The sequence below is a fragment of the Salvelinus alpinus genome, chromosome 21 (genome assembly GCF_045679555.1).
Source record: "Salvelinus alpinus chromosome 21, SLU_Salpinus.1, whole genome shotgun sequence".
Taxonomy (NCBI): Eukaryota; Metazoa; Chordata; class Actinopteri; order Salmoniformes; family Salmonidae; genus Salvelinus; species Salvelinus alpinus.
The window spans coordinates 30,778,226-30,798,856 of record NC_092106.1 but is presented as its reverse complement, the minus strand read 5'-3'; the positions used below and the strand labels follow the sequence as shown (position 1 = coordinate 30,798,856).

General features: G+C 41.8%; 1 protein-coding gene across 4 annotated transcripts in view; it reads right to left on the bottom strand.

Annotated features, from left to right (window-relative positions):
• The window catches only part of LOC139548229 (paired box protein Pax-3-like), a 35,619-nt gene extending 21,639 nt beyond the window's left edge, over window positions 1–13,980 (bottom strand). For 2 of the 4 annotated variants that reach the window (XM_071357760.1, XM_071357759.1), the window contains exons 1-4: window positions 13,495–13,980; window positions 12,532–12,767; window positions 12,152–12,281; window positions 11,526–11,669 (exon numbers count right to left, since the gene is read on the bottom strand). In XM_071357760.1, coding sequence (XP_071213861.1) covers window positions 11,526–11,669; window positions 12,152–12,281; window positions 12,532–12,767; window positions 13,495–13,579 — 595 coding nt within the window. In that variant the 5' untranslated portion in view covers window positions 13,580–13,980. The remainder of the gene's footprint in view (window positions 1–11,525; window positions 11,670–12,151; window positions 12,282–12,531; window positions 12,768–13,494) is intronic. The other 2 variants (XM_071357763.1, XM_071357762.1) reach the window with 1 other exon arrangement.
• Between the last annotated feature and the right edge of the window lie 6,651 nt (window positions 13,981–20,631).

Genomic DNA, 20,631 nt, shown 5'->3' with positions numbered 1-20,631 from the left:
GAGAGAGAAAGAATAACTAATAAGTCATAACCTCATCAAGCTTCAAGAAAAGAAAGACTGAATAAGACAAAGCGACCAAGCTCTCCTCAAACAATAAAAACCTCTAGAGGGAACCTCTAGACAGAAAACCTCTAGACAGAAAATCTCTAGAGAGAAAACTTCTAGAGAGAAAACCTCTAGAGAGAAAACCTCTAGAGAGAAAACCTCTAGACAGAAAACCTCTAAAGAGAAAACCTTTAGACAGCAATGAGAGTTATGAGAGTCTGTGCTGTGGTGGGATAACAGGAAGCTGTTACCTATCATGTTGACCCAAGCATGATTGTAACCCTGTTTCCTGTAGGGATGATGGAGAATGACCTTACGTTGACATCTGACCCCACTTAGCCTGATCTGAGAGGAAAAGAGAGCTAGGCACTGACTGACCACTGGGGAGTTAACTCAATGTGACTCTCTTTTACGAAGTCCCTTCAATTTTAAAAGGTCAAAAACAGCTAAGCTCTTGTCATCTTTGACTGTTGGTAGCATTTTACACTATGGCATGTAATTAAATATTAATAACATGGTAATAGTATAGTAACAACAAGTTATAGTTCCTTACAATAAAAAGAAAACGTATATTGCCATTTCTAGGTTCTACTATTGAGAGCAAAGTTAACTCTCTCCCTCCCAGCTTGCCCTGCCCTGTCCAGAGCCTTATATCACTATCCCTGCCCTGTCCAGAGCCTTATATCACTACCCCTGCCCTGTCCAGAGCCTTATATCACTACCCCTGCCCTGTCCAGAGCCTTATATCACTATCCCTGCCCTGTCCAGAGCCTTATATCCCTACCCCTGCCCTGTCCAGAGCCTTATATACCTACCCCTGCCCTGTCCAGAGCCTTATATCCCTACCCCTGCCCTGTCTAGAGCCTTATATCCCTACCCCTGCCCTGTCTAGAGCCTTATATCCCTACCCCTGCCCTGTCCAGAGCCTTATATCCCTACCCCTGCCCTGTCTAGAGCCTTATATCCCTACCCCTGCCCTGTCTAGAGCCTTATATCCCTACCCCTGCCCTGTCTAGAGCCTTATATCCCTACCCCTGCCCTGTCTAGAGCCTTATATCCCTACCCCTGCCCTGTCTAGAGCCTTATATCCCTACCCCTGCCCTGTCTAGAGCCTTATATCACTACCCCTGCCCTGTCCAGAGCCTTATATCCCTATCCCTGCCCTGTCCAGACCCTTATATCACTATCCCTGCCCTGTCCAGAGCCTTATATCACTATCCCTGCCCTGTCCAGAGCCTTATATCCCTATCCCTGCCCTGTCCAGAGCCTTATATCACTATCCCTGCCCTGTCCAGAGCCTTATATCCCTACCCCTGCCCTGTCCAGAGCCTTATATCCCTACCCCTGCCCTGTCTAGAGCCTTATATCCCTACCCCTGCCCTGTCTAGAGCCTTATATCCCTACCCCTGCCCTGTCTAGAGCCTTATATCCCTACCCCTGCCCTGTCCAGAGCCTTATATCACTATCCCTGCCCTGTCCAGACCCTTATATCACTATCCCTGCCCTGTCCAGAGCCTTATATCACTATCCCTGCCCTGTCCAGAGCCTTATATCACTATCCCTGCCCTGTCCAGAGCCTTATATCCCTACCCCTGCCCTGTCCAGAGCCTTATATCCCTACCCCTGCCCTGTCTAGAGCCTTATATCCCTACCCCTGCCCTGTCTAGAGCCTTATATCCCTACCCCTGCCCTGTCCAGAGCCTTATATCCCTACCCCTGCCCTGTCCAGAGCCTTATATCACTATCCCTGCCCTGTCCAGAGCCTTATATCCCTATCCCTGCCCTGTCCAGACCCTTATATCCCTATCCCTGCCCTGTCTAGAGCCTTATATCCCTACCCCTGCCCTGTCTAGAGCCTTATATCCCTACCCCTGCCCTGTCTAGAGCCTTATATCCCTACCCCTGCCCTGTCTAGAGCCTTATAACCCTACCCCTGCCCTGTCTAGAGCCTTATATCCCTACCCCTGCCCTGTCTAGAGCGTTATATCCCTACCCCTGCCCTGTCCAGAGCCTTATATCCCTACCCCTGCCCTGTCCAGAGCCTTATATCCCTATCCCTGCCCTGTCCAGACCCTTATATCCCTACCCCTGCCCTGTCTAGAGCCTTATATCCCTACCCCTGCCCTGTCTAGAGCCTTATATCCCTACCCCTGCCCTGTCCAGAGCCTTATATCCCTATCCCTGCCCTGTCCAGAGCCTTATGTCCCTACCCCTGCCCTGTCCAGAGCCTTATATCCCTACCCCTGCCCTGTCCAGAGCCTTATATCCCTACCCCTGCCCTGTCTAGAGCCTTATATCCCTACCCCTGCCCTGTCCAGAGCCTTATATCCCTACCCCTGCCCTGTCCAGAGCCTTATGCCCTTACCTCAGTCAAGTGATTAACAACTCCCTGTCTGCCTTTCCTTGTTCAACCACTGCATTCAGTTGCCTTTTCCCTGTGTTCCACAGCTTTGACACCCCCAATCCCTCCTCTGCACATGCACACACACTCACACACACTTGTAAAAACAACCTCTCACCCCCTTCCTTCTCTCTCTCTTTTTCTCTAGCCGTTGTGTTTGGTGGATACTTCCATTAGATAAAGAGAGGCCATATTCTATGGCATCCATTCTCCTTGACCTTCGCAGGCCTTTTCACTCTTTCACTCTCTTCAAACCGTCTTTTGGAGCACTCGGCTGAATGTGGCAAGTCCATCACGGGTGAAGGGGGTGTGCGAGAGGTTGAAGGGGCTGAAGGAGGAAGCCCCGAGCCCCGAACCAATGGCCCCCACTTCAAAGTTGGCCTGCATTCATTAATTGCCCTTTGAATTGATATCAGAGGGTCACAATAGGGGTGTGAAAGGAGAAAGAGGCTTTAATGAAGCATAGAGCCCCCATTCATCTGCAGATAACTATGTTTTTATGCTTGGATTGTCATCATGCACGGCATTATAAAAAAAATTATGCGAGGCGGAGGAGCAGGGGAGGAGAGGAGAGGAGAGGAGGAGAGGAGAAGAACAGAGAGAGCCCGAGGCGAGGTTTAGTGAGAGTGATTTGGTGCTCCCCCTTGCCCCCTGTGCCCTCGTGCCCAGGGACACACTGAGTGACACATTCCTCAGACTGACAGGGAATATCAGTCTTCGGATGGTCATGTTATTTAGGGCAGTTGCCATTTTGCTCTATATAGCCTCAGTCTAACTTTGTATAGTCTGAGTCTGACTCTATACAGCCTCAGTCTAACTCTATACAGCCTCAGTCTAACTCTATATCACCTCAGTCTAACTCTATATCACCTCAGTCTAACTCTATACAGCCTCAGTCTAACTCTATATAACCTCAGTCTAACTCTATATCACCTCAGTCTAACTCTATATCACCTCAGTCTAACTCTATACAGCCTCAGTCTAACTCTATACAGCCTCAGTCTAACTCTATATAACCTCAGTCTAACTCTATATCACCTCAGTCTAACTCTATACAGCCTCAGTCTAACTCTATATCACCTCAGTCTAACTCTATATCACCTCAGTCTAACTCTATATCACCTCAGTCTAACTCTATATCACCTCAGTCTAACTCTATACAGCCTCAGTCTAACTCTATATCACCTCAGTCTAACTATATATCACCTCAGTCTAGCTCTATATAACCTCAGTCTAACTCTATATCACCTCAGTCTAGGTCTATATAACCTCAGTCTAACTCTATATAACCTCAGTCTAACTCTATATCACCTCAGTCTAGCTCTATATAGACCCAGTCTAACTCTATATCACCTCAGTCTAACTCTATACAGCCTCAGTCTAGCTCTATATAACCTCAGTCTAACTCTATATCACCTCAGTCTAACTCTATATCACCTCAGTCTAGCTCTATATAGACCCAGTCTAACTCTATATCACCTCAGTCTAACTCTATACAGCCTCAGTCTAACTCTATACAGCCTCAGTCTAACTCTATATCACCTCAGTCTAACTATATATCACCTCAGTCTAGCTCTATATAACCTCAGTCTAACTCTATATCACCTCAGTCTAGGTCTATATAACCTCAGTCTAACTCTATATAACCTCAGTCTAACTCTATATCACCTCAGTCTAGCTCTATATAGACCCAGTCTAACTCTATATCACCTCAGTCTAACTCTATATAACCTCAGTCTAACTCTATACAGCCTCAGTCTAACTCTGTTTCTCTGAAGCTCTAAGCTTTATAACAACAAACAATCAACAAGCACTCAACACTCAAATAATTGTCATGTTCCAGACACACTCAAATATTGTACATTTCCATATAGTGTCTTCACCCTACTTTGATCGTTGCTAGAGAGCGTAGCAACAACCGTTAACGTGCCAGAAATTACTATTATTTACAGCTTCTCGTATAGAACACAAGATGTAAGAACCGAAGATGTCAAGGTTGTCATGTTTTCTATAACTGTCTGTAATGAGCCACCTTCATGAAAGTATGAATCAGGGGTGCAACTTTCACTGGGGACGGGGGGACATGCCCCCCCCCCCCCCCCCCTACACACATTCTGAAATTGCATTTTTGTGCCCCCAGTTTTATCATTGGAATGTGATACAAAATGAGGCAACGGTGTTCTTTAGGACCATGTGGACACCTCCGAGTGGTCGGGTAGACTGTTTGGAGTGTTTATCTGACTGGATAAAAAATATATATATATACAGTACCAGCCAAAAGTTTGGACACACCTACTCATTCAAGGTTTTTACTTTATTTTTTACTATTTTCTACATTGTAGAATAATAGTGAAGTTATCACAACTATGAAATAACACATATGGAATCATGTAGTAACCAAAAAAGTGTTAAACAAATCAAATATATTTTAGATTCCTCAAAGTAGCCACCCTTTGCCTTGACAACAGCTTTGCACACTCTAGGCATTCTCTCAACCAGCTTTGTAAGGAATGCTTTTCCAACAGTCTTGAAGGAGTTCCCACATATGCTGAGCACTTGCTGAGTACTTGTTGAATACACATCCCAAACCATCTCAATTGGGTTGAGGTCAGTGATTGTCACTCTCCTTCTTAGTTCAAATAGCCCTTACACAGCCTGGAGGTGTGTTTTATGTCATTGTCCTCTTGAAAAACAAATGATAGTCCCACTAAGCACAAACCAGATGGGATGGCATATCGCTGTGGTAACCATGCTGGTTAAGTGTACCTTGAATTCTAAATAAATCACAGACAGTGTCACCAGCAAACCACCCCCACACCATCACACCTCCTCCTCCATGCTTCACAGTGGGAACCATACATGCGGCGATCATCCGTTCACTTATTTTGAGTCTCACAAAGACACGGCAGTTGGAACTAAAATCTCAAATTTGGACTCATCAGACCAAAGGACAGATTTCCACAGGTCTAATGTCCATTGCTCATGTTTCTTGGCCCACGCAAGTCTCTTCTTCTTATTGGTGTCCTAAGTAGTGGTTTCGCTGCAGCAATTCGACAATGAAGGCCTGATTCACGCAGTCTCCTCTGAACAGTAGATGTTGAGATGTGTCTGTTACTTGAACTCTGTGAAGCATTTACTTGGGCTGCAATCTGAGGTGCAGTTAACTCTATAAGGAACTTATCCTCTGCAGCAGAGGTAACTCTGGGTCTTCCTTTCCTGTGGCGGTCCTCATGAGAGTCAGTTTCATCATAGCGCTTGATGGATTTTGCGACTGCACTTGAAGAAACTTTCAAAGTTCTTGAAATTTTCCGGATTGACTGACCATGTCTTAAAGTAATGATGGACTGTCGTTTCTCTTTGTTTATTTGAGCTGTTCTTGCCATAATATGGACTTGGTCTTTTACCAAATAGGGCTATCTTCTGTATACCACCTCTACCTTGTCACAACACAACTGATTGGCTCAAATGCATTAAGAAGGAAAGAAATTCCACAAATTAACTTTTATCAAGGCACACCTGTTAATTGAAATATATTTGTTTAACACTTTTTTGGTTACTACATGATTCTATATGTGTTATTTCATAGTGTTGATGTCTTCACTATTATTCTACAATGTAGAAAATAGTTTTAAAAAATAAAGAAAACCCCTGGAATGAGTAGGTGTGTCCAAACTTTTGACTGGTACTGTATATTATGTCCCCCCCACTTCTAAAACCAAAGTTGCACCCTTGGTATGAATCATCTGCTGCTGGATATTTTAATTGTGAGATCGTGTTAACAAGGGGAAAAAACTAAAGAGAGAAGTACTAAAGTATGAAGTCTATTTAAGAGTATACATGGAATGTGCCATGAGTGGAATCCATCAAGTCATCTTACTGAGTTTCCCTATAGTCTAATTGTTCTGTTCCCTAACTGCACATACAGCTCAAACTTTCACACAAAAATATCAATGCATGACTTGTGTGAAAGATTCAGTGACATTGAACCTTTATTTAACTAGGCAAGTCAGTTAAGAACAAATTCTTATTTACAACGACGGCCTACCCCGGCCAAACCCAGATGACGCTGGACCAATTGTGCGCCGCCCTATGGGACTCCCAATCACAGCTGGATGTGATACAGCCTGGATTCGAACCAGGGACTGTAGTGATGCCTCTTGCACTGAGATGCAGTGCCTTAGACGGCTGCGCCACTTGGGAGCAAATGCGTGCATCAGCCATTATTTGGAATGTGCCTTCGGAGTGTAACTGAATCCATGAAGATCACTGATTTTCAGTAGGCAGCACCTTTAACACCTTAAAACATAAGACCTGGAACATGGTGATGTATATGAGAATGTGATATGGGAACTTGACCATGGATCTATGCTACAGTATAGTGTGTATTGTGTTTCCAACTTCAATGCCTCTTAGCAAATCCTCTTCCAGTGCCACTGTAAGACAATGATGAACATCACAAATCCAACATCAGAAGCCATGCAGAACATAAATCTGCAAACACTCACACACTAAATACACAAACCTAGCCCCTAATACTCTCTCAAACAATTTTCTTTTACCCCCCTCCCTTCTCTCTTCCCCATTCACTCTCTTTCCAGCACCCCCCCCCCCCCCCCCCTTCTCCCTCTCCTCCTCTCTCCCTCTCCTCCTGGCACTAATCCGGTGTGTGGCCACATTAAATTGTATAGATGCTCCAGCCTGAGTAGTGGGTAGTTCGTCAACTTTATTTACACAAACAAAAGTCCTGCTCAGTTTCTGTTACAAAAGCAGCTAAATCTTTTGGCCCTTTCATGTATTGTCAGCTCTTGATTCCCTTTTGTCCTGCAGCTATTGGCCTGGCTCTGGGCACAATGAGGCTGGGAGAATGGCAGCAGATTGGCGGAATGCGCCTCAATAAACCTAATTATGACACGATGACTGCGCTCACCATGGCAGGTTTTCAAAGATCCCAGACTTATTCAATTAGCCCTTTCCAGGAGTCCCTTTCACAAAATAAAGTTATCCCTCTTTGACTGTTTGTCTTTCAGATGGGGAATTTTGTGTGTGTCCGAGTATAAATGGAAATGTGCTGGGCCAACAAGGCTCGTCTGTATGTATCATCAGTGTTATTCAGGGAAATTTTAATTGGCCAAGTAAGGTTAAGAAGATACACTGGAAATATGAGAGAGGAGGAGAGAGGGTCGTTCTTGTACATTATCAATCATTAGCTCCATTTCTAGGGTTAATTAACTCAATGTTAGCCTTTTAGATTCTGGAAGGCAGAGAAACTACTATATTGAACCCCCTGCTAATGGTTATGCAGGAACTGTGCCAAAATAGAAAATATGCACAGGAGGCATTTAGTGAGACTGGATCACTGACTGGACATTTGGAAAAGTATTTTCTAAAGAGTGGCATAATGTGTTCAACTATTGTAATTCTAAGTTGAAAGTATTTTCTCTGACACATGAATTGAGAAAGATAGCCTGCCCTACTGTCTACTTAACCAACTGCACCAGCCTTTTTTCCAAACACATTTGGCACGTGAGGATATACTTGCGCATCATTTTGGGCACTGTGGTGCACGAAGCTGCAATTGAGCGAGCTTGAAATTTCCGAAATACATTTCAGTTGTCTTTTTCCCCAGACAAATAAATCCAAACAAGCCGCCTTTGATGTGGACGCTTACGAGAAACGACAATGAATTCTGAACGACCCTCGCACAACAATGGTCTCAACAAACATCGACTTCATCTATGTTTGACCCATTTAGCTGGGGAAAAAATTAATTTTCAGATTGTAATTGCGGCTGTAAAAACAGCATTCAAAATGAGACCAGACAGAAAAAAACGAACGAAAATAGTAGACGCCACAGGTCTCAAAAAAACTACAAATCGTTAAAAAAAAAGTCGAGATTTGACGTTACTGGCGTCACTCTACCCATACAAGGCAATCTCTAGAGCGCCACAATAGCTTAGTCCTCAGGACCAAACACCAACCAATTTGAAGTGTGCGCTCATTTCAACTCTCATTACCTACGCATAATAGCATAAACCATGCATTAGTTTGAGTTATCTGATATTAGTGCTAAAATTAACTGTGCCCGTTTCAAGTCAAAGCATTGTCGTGGCAACGGTCATTTACATTTTTTACCTTAGGGTAAAATGTACACTTGACCGATACGAATGGAAATAGGATAGTAAACTGACTGAGGTAAAGCGAGCCCGAATGAGCACGTGGACACAGCACAACCTTTCTAAGGAAACGGATACTATTTTAGGCTTATTAATATTAGTTTATACCCTTCATTTTGGAATTAATAAAACAATGTGACATGTATTGGCAACCAAATAAAGACAAATATCAGATGGGTCAATGATTTAACGGATAATTTAATTTTAGGGACCTTTCTACAACAAACTGACTTCCTTTTGTTAGCGGTTGCACTCCTGAAGATGAACCATAGATATTAAACGAATGTGCGCCGCAGGCATGGAGAGAAAGAGAAGGAAACCGAGGGAGAGGGGCGGGTTCGCTCTCTGGATGAAAGTAAAATGAAATAAAAGGCTCAATTTAATCCGCTTGAAGAGATTTTGAGAGCGCAAGGGGTGAGAGCATGATGGGTGAGTATTGCAGCAGTGCGCATGACGAGTGGCGAGTTCCATTGTGACCGCCGCTCGAGGCCAAGCGCGCCTCTCGGGGGAGAACATTGGTCCCCATTCACCAAAGGAGTCCTTAATACACTCCCTCGATCATTAAATGTGACATAGCACAATATCAAATCATTTAGAAGACATTATTAATGTTTAAAAGGGAAAGAATAGGGCATCAAAGACTTAATAATAGACCATGCACAGGGACATGTTACTAGCCAATTGTACATGTATATCATCAGGCCTATATTGGTAAGAAAATATATTGTGCAACAATTTGTACTTAAAAAATACAAAATAAATATTTATATATTAGGCCTATGAATTAAATTATTAATAACCATAAAGTAGCCTATGCATATATTTAGGAAAATATTTGTAATTTTATGAGATATAATATTTTGTCAAAGCCGTTGATATGAGGCTGCTACACAGAAACTATAATTTCTTATCTTGGGGCATTGGAATTTGTAACATGCCTAAATCATTATTAAGTGACATTAACTAAAAAGGCCAATATAAAAGTGTTGAAAGCGTGAACCAGAAACATCAACAAAAAACTATAACTTTTAAACGTTGTGTAAAATATGTGAGTGTGCACAAAATGTATAATCTGAGTGCACATAATAACCAAAAAGTTTGTTTTTTCGTAAACCATTATGTCCGCAATGCTCTGTATGTCCAAAATTAAAAGTAACACATTATCAAGAAGTTTAATTCACCTCGCCATTAAATAAGCGTATTAAGCTGATTTGAAAGTATGTTGTTTAAATATCAGTTAGGCCTATACACTATGTGTGTGTGTGTGTGTGTGTGTGTGTGTGTGTGCGTGCGTGCGTGCGTGCGTGCGTGCGTGTGTGTGTGTGTGTGTGTGTGAAAGAGGGCTTGAGAGGTTCTGAATGGCAGTCGGCTTCTTTAGACGACCTAAAAAGACTCCAAAAGAAACATTTTGTAGGTGAAAACGGCCATTTCTCCACGGTGAACAGTCTCTAGACCTAGCCCGAGCAGCGGCTATTGGCGGACCTGAATAATTCATCCTTCATTGGGGTCTCATAATGTATTTTCTCTGCCTTTTGTTGCAAAACTCCTTCTCCTTTTCTGACTGAATTATAAACAGGTTGCCTTCTTTTATGGCGACCAAGCTGCTGCGAAGCCAGGCTTTGTCCACGCGTAACCGAAGCGTAAATCTCAATGGACTCTCGCGCCTTTGTCTCCCAAGTTCATCCTCAAATGTCCGATTGTGTGCTCGAGGCCTGGCTTTGTGAGGGATGGAACTGTTATACAAATGTTTGATCAACTCATTTGGGACGTTTTGTCTCCTCCAACTCCCTGTCTTTTTCTATAATTTGTTTTACTCTGCTTGCATTTTACAGTAGAGCGGAAAGAGCAGGTGCGTTGAGATGGAATAGGCCTGCGAATTCGTTCATAATAAATTGTAGGAAACCGTAAAATGGGATGTTATGAGATTTCTTTGTTTAAAATACATCTTGGCAATTAGGGGTTGAAAAAGTTTTTGGTTCTTTTTTATATACTTTTGATGAGGGGTATTTCCTCAAACATTACAACGGGGCTATGTGCATCTCGATTAAAATGCATGTATAGGCCTAATAACAACGTTATTAGTATGATAAAGACATTATAAAAAGTAAACATGTACCTACAATAAGCCTACAAGGTAAAGGCTAGCCTATATATATAAGCAAAGTGTCCTACCATAAACAATTAAATGCAAATATGTAGCAGAAGTAGAATATGCACAGACTGATTCGAGGCCTGAACGTTATAATGTTTGTCTGCAACAAATATCGTCTGGGTTGCCCACTTCGTGCAAGCACCCGTGGTTACACATTCGTTCACTTAATTGTTTTAAATTAATTGTTTTAAATTATCTCTCTCTCTAACACACACACACACACACAAAGTGGCAATCCTCCCTTTACCACAAAAGTTATCACCTGCTGTTTGAATTGTCGTAATGCCTCATGGGACAAGCATTAGCAGGAGTGATATGGTCGATAAGAATTCAAAAGAATCCAGTGCACTTTATGACTGTTGACCAAGGAAGACACTCTCCTTGTGCTTTCACTTCATCGGAAACAACAACAGTTTTATAGTTAAAGTTCAGACTAGGCCTATCTACCTCACAGTCTAAAAATGAATGGCAACCCGTAAGGAGTGGTGACTCCCATCGGGAAAATGTAGGCCTAGCCTATAACACCGAGTCAGAAAACCAAGAAGCTTACACAAAACAAGATGAAAACCTTTTTCTGTCCATCTTTGTTTAGTTTTGAATAAACGAGAAGTTTCCTCACCGTTTCAAAGAACATGAAAGTGCACAGAAGCATTTAGTTCTGTGTATGAAGGGCCTACCCCTTACGCAACAAGTAACTGCCTCACGCAAGTTGCCTATGGAAGAGAGGAAATTATTTATTTATGATTGCACTCACATCGGTCTCCTAAGATGCCCTCGATGCTGTGTTTGGCCCGCCGTTCGTGTTCTTCTAATTCCTTTTTCTCGATTTCATCTTCATCATCATCGTCATCTCCCTTCCCTCCGAATTTACTCCTCATGATGCGACTGATAGAGCTCACTGTGTTAGAAGAAATTACAGAGCACTGATTAATAAATAATAAACTGGAAAAGTCTAAATAAAAGTTAAACAATCTGCACTCACTGGCTTTTATTTGTTCTTCTAATCTACCGTGATAAAGCATCAAATAAATCTAACTTGATATCAACATATGCACCATTAAAAAAATCGATAGACTTTGCAATATTTTTTAATGATTTTATCTTAATTTAAAATGAATTTGGCAATTACATTATAACAGTTATTATTTCCCCCAGCCATAATTTTCAGCAGGTGTTAACGTTTTTGTTTTCAGAGAGTAAACGGTTTATTATTGTGGTAAAATGTGGTTATTGAGAAAGAAAATACATTAGTCCCATTATCATAAATAAGACGGTGATGATGATGACCATGATGATGATGAACAATCTATGGCTGCAGGTGAAGATTGCGCCCATTGAAATGGGCAGCAATTATGACAGAATGCAAATGTTTCCTTTTACCTGATGGAACGGTGTTCCGGTCACATATCCCATCCATCAGTAATTTATCCCGAATCTCCCAGCTAAACATACCCGGGTTGTCCCGCTTGTACTCCTCTATTCTCTTCTCAACATCAGGTGTCGTCCCCTGCTAAGGAAACGACAAATCATATCATCGTTAATTAATTAAGGCATAATAAACAGCTCATATCTACTTACACTGTCTACTTACACTCAGCAACACAATATAGGCCTCTTACATGCTTTCCCAACCTTTGCCCTGTTAAATTTTAATCCAACATGTCATACCTCGAGAAAACAGTTTTAAGAGAATAATAAAATGCATGACAATACAAAACCCAACAATTTCACCAGCGATAGAACTGCTCGTGCTCCCTCACCTTGGGTTTGCTTCCCCCGATGGCCCCGGGTCGGATGGAGCCGGTCTCCTGGTACCGGCAGAGGATTTTGGAAACGCAACCGTGAGAGACGCGGAGTTGACGGGAGATTACGCATGGCCTGATGCCATGGTGGGCCATTTCGACGATCTTATGGCGGATATGGTTGGGCAAAGGTCTGCCATTTATGAAAACTCCCCCGAGCTGGTTCATTCTGCCTTGGCCTAACGGGGTAGAGACTGAGTAAAAGAAAACACAAAATGGTCACCAGAATGCTTCATGATTATAAACTATAGGCCTACAACACAACAACTAACATTATTTCCATCATAGGCTACTAATAACACCACAAGGCTACTACTACATTTAAAAAAATACATAATAGCCTAATAAAAAATTAAAGTCGTTTAAAATGAAAGGTTTGGTAACAATGAAAGTCCTTAAAAGTTGCTTTAAGTAATGATGCTGTATCTTATTATTTAAAATAGCGAGGTGTATAGCCTACTTATATGACCCTGTAAATCTTCTGTAAATAAACAAATGATTTGTTTTCAGAGATTAAGAGATTATTAAATTAATACTTTAATTAATAGTCCACTGCAAACAAATAGATACATATAAAAAGGTGTCAATAATGACTACAAAAAAAGCAGATGATAAAGATGACGTTAACCGTTCAAACCACTTTGCATCCGATAACCGAAATGAAAATAACTTTGAAAAATGAAACATGAAAAGAACATTACATTTTAATTGTGTTACTTCTCAATTTTGCGTGTCAATCCCAAAGTTTTATAAAAAATGTTTTTACAATTTGATATGACCACGTTTATGTTTAGGTGGGAGGGGTTATGGGGTAGGCTACAGAATATCCTATATTAATAATCACTCCTTAATTATTACGCATCGAAGCCCAAATCTTCCCACAAGCTGTGCTCAAAAAGTTGTTTCGACTTTTGATTTTACCTTCCAGTGGGAAGCCACTGTGTGGGTAGTTCTGAGCCAGCATGGGGCGCATCATCCTTGGTATTGCCCCTGCCAACGCAGTCATACCTCCACAACCCTACGCCTTCAACTAACCTCCCGCCAGAGAGGAGAACAGGGAGCTGCCGACGATGGAGCTTGACCACTGGGAGAAATTATGAGTAAAAATGCCCTGTATTCCAATTCGTGGAAGGTTAGCCTTGATAGGGTAGCCACTGGACTAGACAGGAACCAGCGTCCAGGGAGATTTAAAAAAAAACACTCCCGCCTCCCGAAGAAAAGAGCCCAAGTTACCAAACCAGGAAAAACTTGAGGTAGACTTCTGAAGAGTGCGCCTATGCGTTGATCTTTCAACAGTCGAGAGGCACTTGGATACGTGAGGGAATCTGCGATGTCATCAATAGTCATGCAAGTGATGTTGTTGTCGCTGTTGTTGTTGACACACGTTCAGAGTGAGGGAAGATGGTCAAAACCCAGAGGAACAGTTATTAGTTGTGCTGCACTTCTTTGCCATCAGTGATCCAGGCTCTGTGATTGGTTTAGAGGAGGGAGACCGGCTCTTGGGCGTGCGTAATGATTGGCTGACGGTGCAGGAAACTTTCTTCCTCAGAGTTGTTGTCAGAGGCGTTGCTTGGGACAGGACTGAGGAAGCTTCTTTAATCATCTTCTTGACAGATGTGACATCACCTCAGGTCATAAGTTCGATTACATATACAGATGCGTGTAGTTTTTAATGTTTTTAATGCCGTTTGATTAGTCACTCAACATACAACAGTGTTTAATTGAAGGTATTTTTTCGTAGAGCCTATGCATCCATTTGTTCTCACTCTATGGCCTGAAGATAACACAAATGCTGCAAAAGTTAGTGCACCTCGAGGAATTTATTGTCGCTTTTAGATTGCGCACTACCAATAGGAGAGCCGTCTGACCGGGACTCGCGCCCCAGCAGGGTACGACGCCAGGAAAGCGGTAAAGAACGTCTGCTCTGCTGACAGACGTAACTATTGTGTTGTTTGGCATTTATTTATAGTTGCCTTGCAAGTTTTAAAGACACGTAGTATCCCTATAGGCAATCTCACAAGGAAGGGGCATTGCAGTCCCTCTCTTTCTCTCTCTCTCTTTCTTCCTCAATTCAATTCAAAGGGCTTTATTGGCATAGAAAACATATGTTTACATTGCCAAAGCAAGTGAAATATAACAAACAAAAGTGAAATAAACAGTAAAAACTTAACAGTAAACATTTCAATCACAAGAGTTTCAAAGAAATAGAGACATTTAAAATGTCATATTATGTCTATGTACAGCGTTATAATGATGTACAAATAGTTAAAGTACAAAAGGGAAAATAAATAAACATAAATATGGGGTGTATTTACAATGGTGTATACAGAGAGTTCTTCACTGGTTGACCTTTTCTTGTGGTAACAGGTCACAACTCTTGCTGCTGTGATGTCACACTGTGTTATTTCACCCAATAGATATGGGAGTTTATTAAAATTGGATTTGTTTTCAAATTCTTTGTGGGTCTGTGTAATCTGAGGGAAATATGTGTCTCTAATATGGTCATACATTTGGCAGGAGGTTAGGAAGTGCCGCTCAGTTTTCACCTCATTTTGTGGGCAGTGTGCACATAGCCTGTTTTCTTGTGAATGTTTGGCTGCAGTGCAGGTCATCGTAGAAGAAGTGAAAGCAGCCATGCTCTTTAGAGCTTCCTTATCAATCAAAAGAGCAGAGGTTCATTCCCCACCTTTGAATTCAGACAAAACCCCACTTCTCTCCACTGTCCATCTAAAGGAGTTCATTTTTACTTGGTTAGCTGCATGTTTGCTTTTAGATGTAATTTATTTAGTACCAATAGTATATAGAGTAATGATCCAATCACTTTTGAATGGTAAAGGTATTTGGATGATTTTGTAGTAAACTGTAATTTTTTTGTCATACATTAATCCCATGGCCTTGTTTTATTTTTGGCTGATATTTTCAAATTCAATATAAAACATACACATACCATTTTAAACCCTACATACACTACACGACCATAAGTATTTGGACACCTGCTCGTCGAACATCTCATTCCAAAATCATGGGCATTAATATAGAGTTGGTCCCCCCTTTGCTGCTATAACAGCTTCCACTCTTCTGGGAAGGCTTTCCACTAGATGTTGGAACATTGCTCCTTTTAGCCACAAGAGCATTAGTGAGGTTGGGTACTGATGTTGGGCGATTAGGCCTAGCTCACAGTCGGCGTTCCAATTCATCCCAAAGGTGTTTGATGGGGTTGAGGTCAGGGTTCTGTGCAGGCCAGTCAAGTTCTTTCACACCAATCTCATGCTGAAACAGGAAAGGGCCTTCCCCAAACTGATGCCACAAAGTTGGAAACACAGAATTGTCTAGATTGTCATTGTATGCTGTAGCGTTAAGATTTCCCTTCACTGGAACTAAGCAGCCTAGCCCAAACCATGAAAAACAGCCCCAGACCATTATTACTCCACCAACAAACTTTACAGTTGACACTATGCATTCAGGCAGGTAGCGTTGTCCTGGCATCCACCAAACCCAGATTCATCCGTCGGATGTCAGATGGTGAAGCGTGAATCATCACTCTGGTGAAGTAGAACGCATTTCAACTGCTCCAGAGTCCAATGGCGGCGAGCTCAACACCACTCCAGCCGACGCTTGGCATTGCACATGGTGAACTTAGGCTTGTGTGAGGCTGCTCGGCCATGGAAACCTATTTCATGAAGCTTCCAACGAAAAGTTTTTGTGCTGACGTTGCTTCCAGAGGCAATTTTGAACTTGGTAGTGAGTGTTGCAGCTAAGGACAGGCAATTTTTACGCGTTAAGCGCTTCAGCACTCGCCGGTCCCATTCTGTGAGCTTGTGTGGCCTACCACTTTTGGGCTGAGCCGTTGTTGCTCCTAGACGTTTCCACTTCACAATAACAGCACTTACAGTTGCCCGGGGAGGTTCTAGCAGGGTAGAAATTTGACTAACTGACTTGTCGGAAAGGTGGCATCCTATGACTGTGCCACGTTGAAAGTCACTGAGCTCTTCAGCAAGACCATTCTACTGCCAATGTTTGACTGTGGAGATTGCATGGCTGTGTGCTACATTTTATACACCTGTCAGCTATGGGTGGCTGAAATAGCTGAATCCACTTATTTGAAGTGGTGTCCACATACTTTTGTATATATACCGAACAAAAATAGAAATGCAACATGGAACAATTTAAAAGATTTTACTGAGTTAAAGTTCATATCAGGAAATCAGTCAATTGAAATACATTCATTTGGCCCTAATCTATGGATTTTACATGACTTGGCAGGGGCGCAGTCATGAGTTGGCCTGGGGAGCCAGGCCCAGCCACTCAGAAGGAGTTTTTCCCCACAAAAGGGCTTTATTACAGGTGAAGAAGCTGGACGTGGAGGTCTTGGACTGGCGTGGTTACACGTGGTCTGCGGTTGTGAGGCCGGTTGGATGTACTGCCAAATTCTCTAAAACAATGTTTGAGGAAGCTTATGGTAGAGAAAATTAAATTAAATTCTCTGGTAACAGCTCTGGTGAACATTCCTGCAGTCAGCATGGCAACTGCACACTCCCTCAAAACTTCTGTGTCATTGTGTTGTGACAAAACTGCACATTTTAAAGTGGCCTTTATTGTCCCAGCGTAATGTCCCAGTGTAATGACCATGCTGGTTAATCAGCTTCTTGATATGCCACACCTGTCAGGTGCATGGATTATCTTGGCAACGGAGGAATGCTCACTAACAGGGATATTAACAAATTTGTGCACAAAATTTGAAAGAAATAAGCTTTTTGTGCATATGGAAAATTTCAGGGCTTTTTTTAATTTCAGCTCATGAAACATGGGACTAACACTCTACATGTTGTGTTTATATTTTTGTTCAGTGTATATACTGTAAATACTCTCTTCATCGATTTGGTTAATAATGTATGCCTATAATTGATTGTTTTGTAAGCATTTGATTTTCTTTGTGTGTCGTCCCAAATACCACGCATTTCACTCCATTTTACATGTTATTCTCTCCATAAAGTGGTGCTTGCGCGTGGGGCGCATATGTCATGCACAGAAGCACAGAGGTCGTTATCCATCCAGGTGCCGAGGTGCACTATAACCGTAATAGCTCGCCCATCGTGGCAACAGCTGAACCTTTGACGCGGGACCTGATGGCATATGCACATGTACAGGCTAAATTGACTTTTATTAGGGCCTCCGTGATAGCCTACATTACATAATACCAATAACACATTGACAGGCCTATGCTTGCTGCTAGCGCCAGTAGCCTTGCTAATAGCAACTACCAACTACAGAATAGGTTTGACCAAATTGATGTTGAAGACATGCTACTCCCTCTCCATGCTACTCCCTCTTTTGAGGATTGTTTAGTTTTTTCTGATGACAAAATGTTATTCTGAAATGTATGCCATTGTAATGGTATTTGAACGAATTCACACTCCACATGACGCACCTGAAGACAACAGCAACTAGTTGGAAGGATCAGACGCACCTGATGTTACAAGTTTTTTGTCTTTACCTCCACCGTGAGGTCACCTAGGAGAAAAGAGAGCACAGCAGAGAGATCGAACGTAAGCACTATCAGACTTCTCTTATTTACGCAGAAAATATGTATCCCACTGGCTTTAGATTTAGTCAATTAACATTAGCCTATTTTGTACCTTTGAAAAGACAACTTAAATGTTGTATTTCTGTTAGAACGCGCGTGGACAATAGTTGCGCGCGGTAGAGAAAATGCGTAGGGAAAACGAGGGTCCTTTCACGTGCTAAGGAGCAGATTATTGTCATTCATTGACCCATTAGGAGGAAGCCAATTCAATAAAATGAATATTAGTTTTGTCAATTCCCTTGACATTTAAATAGCCTATTTGAACACGGGAAATTGTGAAATACTGTTGGAAAAAATATTTATAGTCATTGATGTACTGCTTTTATATTTCCCTAAAAAGCCTATTTATTTAATCGACCATTTTTACAGTTCAATTCGATGGGATGAAAATGTATATTGCCACATCCCAATATGACGTTTCTGGTGAGATCATACTTGTAAAGAATATAATTATCACATTGATGATGATGTCGTTTATGGACGGCTTTGACGGGCTGCATTAAGATGATTTGTGGCAAGTTATTTTATTATGACAATTTTCCTAAATCTAAATATTTTAGTTTAAGAACATCAAACGTCATATTACCAAAACACCAGACACTCACCTTTTAGTGAAATGACAATATGTTTTACTTTACACCTAATAGTGTCATCCCTCTTGGACATTCTGGAAAAACATTCATCTTAAATTTACTAACGTGACGATTTCAGGGGTCTTTGTACTTATTGAAACTGGATATTGTACCCTAAAAAAACGAATGGAACGAAGGAAAACAGAGAGCGATGATGCATACCTCCGCCTTCTTGAAAGCAACACAGAATCTCCGTGTCTAATCCATTACCGGGGATGAAATTCAAAGTCAGAAATTTCGCTTGATGAGAAGTAAATTAGTTGTAGATTAGTTACAGAGTTAGAGTCAAATCTATAAACACTTATTTGTCCAATATTTTTTTTAATGAATGCTATAGATCAATAATCGAATTAAGTAATGTATGTAGGCTAACTAGAAGACTAACCTCCGAGATGGTTATAAAACAAAGTTCTATAAAAATATGCCTAACTATGTCTCTAAATGTTTTAGTGTTTATCATTATATAAATATTTAAATTAAATATAAAGTAACACCATATTATGAGTTATCACATAATTGGTTTGCAATGATGCTAAATGTTGGAATTTGGGGATGTTGTTGTAATTATGTTCAACCAAAGGCTATATTGATAGCTATTTATGGTTCTGTGTTCAACTATTGAACGCACAAGGATCATGTTAGAAGGATTAAATGAGTGAAAACATGTTTGCCCTGACAAGTGGAGATATGGGAAAGCAAATGAAGTTTAATCAAACAGAAAAATGTGAGCCATGAATGAATAGTTGGTTGGTAAGAGAGGGAGGGGGGCTTTAGCAATGACGCAGCTTCTGAGATGTTATCACCGCATCCTGTAACACAGGGCTGTCAAACTTCTGGATCAGGGCCGCATATACTACCAGAATTTCATCCTTGCATAAAGGCCTAGACAATTCAATTGCCCTGAGAAAATGATGGGAAATATAAGAATGATGGAAGGAAAACAAGGGAAGGGGAGAATGAATGGATAAAGCTCAGCTAACTCCCTCTCTTCCCCTGATCCTCCAGGTCTCTCTCTCCTTAACCAGGAGGTGGTGGTAGAGGTGCCCTCCAGGTGAACCTATCCCTTCCTCCCCTTCCCCAGCCAGAGCTCACCATGGCTCCTCGGTCTACGAGACCTGCCCTAAGGTGAGTCTCCCAGCAGTGCACCCAAACCCACCCACTCTCTCTCTTTCTCTCCTTGGGGGGACATGGGGTCATAGAATGGTGCAGGTATGTTGCATGGCCGGTGCTGGGCTTAGCCTCAGAAACAAAGCAACCCAATACCCGACTTGCTAATGTGGAAAGGCCTCTCTCATCTGTCTACCTGCCATCCAACCCAAGCCACAGTTTACTCTGCATTAGGGAAGTATACTGGAAGCAGAATAGAAGGTTACTCAAACCACGGTTGTTACAAGCCATGTGGATTGCCTGTTGGTGGAAGATATGACATAATGTGTAATGACCGTGAACCTGCAGCTGTATTCTTCTCATCCTGGGCAGAGAGGGGGTTGACCCTGATAACCCTAATCATTACCTTTTTCCAACCGCAAAGGAAGTTTCTGTTTCAACAGGAACACAGATATGGCAAGTCGGCTGATGTAAAAAGGGCTCTATAAATACATTTGATTGATTGATTGATTGAAGTCCTTATGCATTGTTCACATACAGATGGCCTTAGAGTATACACCTGGGCCCGGAGAGGGGTGAAGAGAGGATTTTTTTAGTGTTAATTTACTCTGCAGACAATTAAACTCAAGAAAACAGTAGTGTCAAAAACAGTAGTGTCAAAATGACCATATGCATTTTGTTACAGCAAATGATCTACACTCTTAAAAAAAGGTGCTATCTATAACCTACAAGATT